We start from the raw sequence: 6,221 nt of genomic DNA on the forward strand, positions 1-6,221 counted from the left end.
TTTCCCTGAACTAGGAATAGAACTCAGGCCGTTTGTACTAAGTTACACCCTTAGCCATTTTATTTTATTTTATTTTACTGTACTGTACTTTACTGTATTTTACTTTATTTTTTGAGGCAGGTTCTCACTAAGTCACCACGTTCCCTAAACTGGGCTTGAACTTGTGATCCTCCTGCCTCAACTTCCCAGAATGCTAGGATCGCAGTGTGCACCACCACACTTGGCTTTGTATATCTTTTTTACTGGAAATGTCTATTCAAATTCTTTGCCCATTTTTTTTTTTTTTAATTTTAAAGAAGGATAACATAATAATACGGGGGGCTTACCAAATTACAGACAAAGTGGTAGAAAATTATGAATGGTTATTGTTTTACACACTGTTATCTACAAGATAATTTCTCAGGAAAACAAATAGACAAATAATAGTGAGTTACAGACAAAAGAGGTAGGAGATTGTCAGTAGTTGTTGTACTGTACTTTGGTATTTTGCCCATTTTTAAAATCACTTTACTCATCTTTTATTGTTAAATTATAATACCTCTTTGTATATTCTGGGTACAGGACCCTTTTCAAATATATAATTGTGAATGTTTTCTTTAATTTTATTGGTTGTCTTTTTACTATTTTTATAGAGTCCTTTGAAGCACAGAAATGTTTAATTTTGAAATCCAATTTATCTGTTTTATCTTTTATTGCTTGTGGTTTTGATATTGTACCTAAAAAACCATTGCCTAATCCAAGATTTTGAGAAGATATTTCTATATTTTCTGCTAAGAGTTTTATGGCTTTGTCTCTTACAGTTGGCTCTTCTATCTGTGTTAATTTGTGTATAAGGTGGCTTCTTTGCCAGTTTCACGGCAGCATGAGCTGGTTCCTTTTATTTATTTAAGCAGTCTTTATGGGCTAGTGTGTGGTTTATTTTGGAGAAAATTCCATGTGCTGCTGAGAAGAATGTGTATTCTCTGATTGTTGGGTGGAACATTATAGATACCTATAAACCTATCAAGTCCATTTTTGTTCAGAGCTTTGTTTCAACTCTGATATTTGTTTTTTTTGTTTGTTTGTTTTTGTCTAGCTGATCTGTTTATGACAGTGGGGTACTGAAATTTCCTGATATAATCGTGTTGAAGTTTATCTTGTCTTTTACGTCTCGTAGTGTTTTGAAAGGTAGTTTTGCAGGATACATTCGTCTTAGTTGGTGCTCGCTTCAGTAGCATGTTCACTAAAACATTAGTCTGAGTTAGAAGTTATTTTCTATTAGGGCATGAAACATTTCACTCCACCTTCCCTGGCCTTTAAAGTTTGTGTTGAGACATCTGCTGTAATTCTAATGGGTTTGCCTTTATAAGTGATGCGTTGCTTTTCTCTAATAGCTTTTAAGGTTCTGTCCTTGTGTTGGACTTCTGGGATTTTGCCTGTGATGTGTTGTGGAGAAGTTCTTCTCTGACTGTGGGTGCTTGGGGTTCAATATGTCTCACTTGTATCTATGTCTGTTCTTTCCCCATGTTTGCGGAGTTTTCTGATATTATTTCTGTAAACAGGTTTTTTTATGGCATTCACAGACATCTGATTTTTCAGTGATTGCGGTTATCTGTTAGTCTTCTTCCCATTATCTAGCAGCTGCTGGGTCCGTTTTCCATGCGGTCTCAAGGTATCTCTGAGACAGGGTCGCCTGCATCAGCCCTGCCTTCTTTCTGACGCTCTCCTCACAGTAGTCACTTCCGTATTTCCAGTGGAATTGGGTAATCTTCTGCTTGATACTTTTTCATGGACTCTTTAATTATTTGCTAAACTGGTCAGTCATGTTTTGTATCGTTTTTTTAAAGCTCAGCTGGCTTACTAGTGTCTTCTGTAATCATTTTTTCTTAAGTCCATTATTTGTTTGGTTACATCATATTTGAGCTTACCAAGCACCTTATAGATCAGTTTTTGTCCCCTCTTTTATCACTTGGTATAATTTAGCCTTTGGCTTTTGATTTCCTCTCCATTGATTATCTTTTGGCGTTTTCATAAGCATTTTGTTGCTTTTTTTTCTCACATTTCTATTGGGCTTTGTGGTGTGTGTGTGGGGTAAGGGCTGTGGGTTGACTGTAGTGGAACGATTGATTCTGTTGCTAGTATGGAGATACCTTTAGTTAGCGTCTGTACCCTGGGCGTGGCTAACTGTAGGTTTGCCTCCCAGTACCGGACCTCCTTCATTAGTTCGGAGAGGGAAGGGTACAGTATAATTGACCAGCACCCAGTTCTTCAGAAATGAACCGTGGTATTGTTGATGACACAGTGACAAACCAGATACTGGCACACTGGCACATGGAAGAAGCAAGTAGATCACTGAGCTCTCTACTGGACATAGGCAGCCAGGCAGGGTAGTAGAGCAGTCTGCCGGAGTGAACACCAGCACTTTAAGACCCGCCCCCACTGAAAGCCAACATGCTGGGGCCCTGTGTCCTTTCCAGCCTGAGGTTAAACTTCTCAGGGGCTCTGTGTCTGGCCCACATCCTCTCTGTCACTGTGTTTTCAGGCCACCTTCCTCCTAGTCACTGTGGTAGGGTAACCCTGGAAACCCTGAGGGGACTTCGGTCTGTAGTTCCGCAGCTCAGTCTTAGATATTGAACCTTCCCTTAACGGCTCCTGATTAAAAGCTCTCAGATGTGGCCAGTTCCGTGGGGCGGCTTTTCTCCAGCTCCTGCCTGCCATGCGGGAGTCACTTTGAGGGCAGGTAGAGCCCCGTGTTACTTTTACAGTTCACCCTAACTGTGGGCTTTTCTTGGGTCTTGCGCTGTGGCCCTGTCCAGGCTCACTTTGTGCTGGTGAGACGGGTCCTTGGCCAGGACCTGGGGTGTGCTTTCGGGCTGCTTCCTCCTGTCCCTGCAGTGTGCTGTGTTTCCCAGCTTCTCTGTAACTTCTAGTTTTTCTGTCAGCTCCCTCCTGACTCTATCTGCTGCTTCTTCATCCCGTGGTTGTGTTTCAGGTGTCTCAAGTCCAGGTCCCAGAAGGCTGTATTTTGCCTGGTCATTTTTTATTTTCTGAAGTTGTTTATTAAGTCTAATGGTTTAGTGGATCTTTAAGATTTTCTAGGTATAAGATGTCATCTGTAAATACATGTAGTGTACTTTTTATTTTCCAATGTACATGCCTTCTGTTTCGTGTACTGTGTATTGTTCTGCCTAGAACTTCCATTTCGGTGTTGGATACAGGTGGCAAGTGAGGGCCTTGCTGTTATAATCCTGACATTAGAGGGAGGTCATTCCATGTGGTTGTGTAGCAGGGGGACCTTGTGTGTGTGCATACACATGTGCATATGATGCTGGGCATCTGACCGGGGGCTCGCACATGCTAAGCACGCACTCTGCACTGAGCTGCATCCCACCCCTGCACTGAGATTTTTACATATGCTGAGGGTGTACTCTTCTATTCCTACCTAGTGTTTCAGTTGCCTACTCGCCCCCTCCCCCCGCACCGGTACTGGGAATTGAACTTGCGCTTGCCAGGCAGGTGCTGTGCCACTGAGCTAAATCCCCAGCCCCTTTCAGTTGCCTCTTAAAAGACGCCTTTCAAAATTTCTCAGAACCACATACAACAAATTTTTGCCAAAAACGCATTTCATGTGATGTTTAACCCTCTCGCTGTGAACCTGTTTGGCTGGTCTGCTTTGCTGACCGCTTCTTACAGTCGCTGAGTCTTTGGGGCCTGTGTTTTACTCTTGCCGCCCTACATGGCACCATCGTCCTGTATTTTTGAAATTTGTCAGTTTGGCAGCAACTACAGAATGTTGCATTTCCTGATTTTATAGATTGTACATATTTACCCTAAGTTTTTTTTTTTAAGAAAACAAAATATAGAGAAGGGTAGTCCAACTGTAGATAATGCATGTGTATATGTGCGAGTGTATCTCACACACGCATTATTTGGTTAATTTTATATATTTTTTTCTCATTTTAAGGTTGGGTTTCTTTTATAAATCTATAATGTTTTTAAAAATATGCATAGACACAAATATATACACATACTTTGTTAAATGGAATTATTAGGTGCTTTAATTTTTGCATTCAGTTTTTTTCCCAATTTGGCACTATATCAGGTTTTTTTGCTTGTTTTTTGAGACAGGGTCTCACTATGTAGTTCAGACTGGCCTTGAACTCACTGTGTTGTCCTGCTGGCCTCAGTTTGTGGGGGTCCTTTCTCAGCTGCCCAGTGCTGAGATTGCAGGTGTGTGCCACCGCACCTAGCCTATATGAAAGTATATGCCACTACATAGACTTTGAAAATATAGTCTTTAATTCTTGCCATATATAAATATAAATATACATGTATTTTTTGTCATACTGTTTTTTATTACTGGACATTTAGGTTACTTCTGAAGTTTTACAATTATGAATTGTTAGACATTCTTTGTAGTTTGCATGCTATTTTCATAGAGAAAGTTTTTAGAAATGGAATTAATGTTTCATATGATCTGCTAAGTAACTGTCTAAAAAATGGTCATAATAGTTCACACTCTAACTAGCAGTATATAATAATTTCTTTTTTCCAGTTCGGATTCTGAAATAATAGGTTATGCTTTGGACACACTATATAATATAATATCTAATGATGATGAAGAAGAAGTGGGTAAGTTTCCAGTTATTTTACTGTGTTTTATATGTAAAAAGTAGGTTGTGCCAATTTTGGTGATTTTTAAGTTGGGTTTGTTTTACAAATTTAGAAGGGTTTTTTTTTTTTTTTGTTATTGTTTTAAATCAATAAAGACCTAGGCCTAGTCCTGGAATATTATGTTCAGGATATTGCTTTGTGTGTGGTTTGGAAAATTACGAGGAGAGTAAGGTTCTTTTATTTATTAAAATTTTGTCTTTTTAAATAGGGTCTTGCTATGTAGTTCATACTGATCTTGAATTTACTATGCAGCCCAGTCTGGCAGTGATCCTCCTGCCTCACCCTCCTGAGTGCTGGGATTATGGGTGTGTGCCACCATATCTGGTTTGTCCTTCCTTTTTGAATGATATTTTCCCCCTCCAAGTATAGTATTCAGTTTTGCTTTTTTTGCTTATTTGTTTTGTTTTTGCTTTTTGCTTTTTTTGATGCTGCTGGGGAATTGAACCCAGGGCTTCATGAATGCTGAGCAAGTGCTCTATTGTTGAGCCATATCCCGGGTGTTTCCCTTGTTTATTTAGAGAGAACTAAAAACAGTAACAGTGATACAGAATTTCAGAGCAACATGATAGGAAATTAATAATGGTTGTTACATTACGTAGTGTTATCTTCAAAGTTGTTGTTCAGATTACCAGATATAGGCATGCAAAATTGATCAATTAGGCATTAAGTATTCCTTTCAGTAAACCAATAAGAATTAGTAGTATAATTATCTTAGCTATCTTGTGTGTGTGTGTGTGTGTGTGTATATATATATTTTTTTTTTTCCCCTTCCTGCTGTCTTTTCTCCTTTCCCCCATCCCAGTTGTTCTTCCCTTTTGAGCAGTTCCTTTCCCTTTCATAGTAGCTATTGTTCCTTTTGGATTTTATTTACTTGCACTTGGTTTTAACTAGGCTCCATGTATAGCAGCCAGTCCTAAGTTGAAAACCCCTTTTTCCTGTTGGTGGGAGTCAAAAGATTTTATATTTCTGTTACTCCCTGTGAGTAGTATGGATTGTTTTTCCTAACAAGTATTTTAACTTTTTATATAGCAGCTGTGTTAATTTGTGAAGAGCAACAATTTATTAAATTTATAAATTTTTTCCACGTACATTTAGTGTCTTTGGTGTGAAATAATATGAATTAGTTTGAAATCCATATATTTCTTCAGTATGTCATCCTTTTTCTTTGAAAATACTTGCATATTTCAAGTAAGAAATATGTAATTTAGTTTATTGTCATTTATTTTATTGTCATTAGTATGAAATGCTTGGTTAAAGTCTGTGTTTTGTTCTGTGTATTGCAAAAATATATGGAGTTCAGTTAGTGTGTGCAGTGCTGCTAAAGAGTGCACCCCTCATACTAGACTTACATTGATGTTAGGGTGCAGTGCCTTTCCATTATTCTAGAAAGAGGAATGGACATAGTCCTCTATTTCATAAACCTAATGTAACCTGAGATCTAGAGTTTTTTTCAAATTCTTTTGAGATTCTGAATAGACAAAACATAAATGTAAATGCATATTGACCTGGCAAATATTTTACTAAAAGTAGTGCAGATATTAACTCCAGAATAATATTATTATTATTAT

General features: G+C 38.2%; 1 protein-coding gene across 1 annotated transcript in view; it reads left to right on the forward strand.

Moving 5' to 3' along the window:
- The window catches only part of Uso1 (USO1 vesicle transport factor), a gene marked incomplete at its 5' end in the record, with an annotated part of 57,200 nt that overhangs the window by 3,205 nt on the left and 47,774 nt on the right, over nt 1-6,221 (forward strand). The window contains 1 exon segment of the mRNA XM_013502731.1: nt 4,535-4,611. Within this exon segment, the coding sequence (XP_013358185.1) occupies nt 4,535-4,611 (77 nt within the window).

The sequence above is a fragment of the Chinchilla lanigera genome, unplaced genomic scaffold (assembly GCF_000276665.1).
Source record: "Chinchilla lanigera isolate Chin_1 unplaced genomic scaffold, ChiLan1.0 scaffold00073, whole genome shotgun sequence".
Lineage (NCBI taxonomy): Eukaryota > Metazoa > Chordata > Mammalia > Rodentia > Chinchillidae > Chinchilla > Chinchilla lanigera.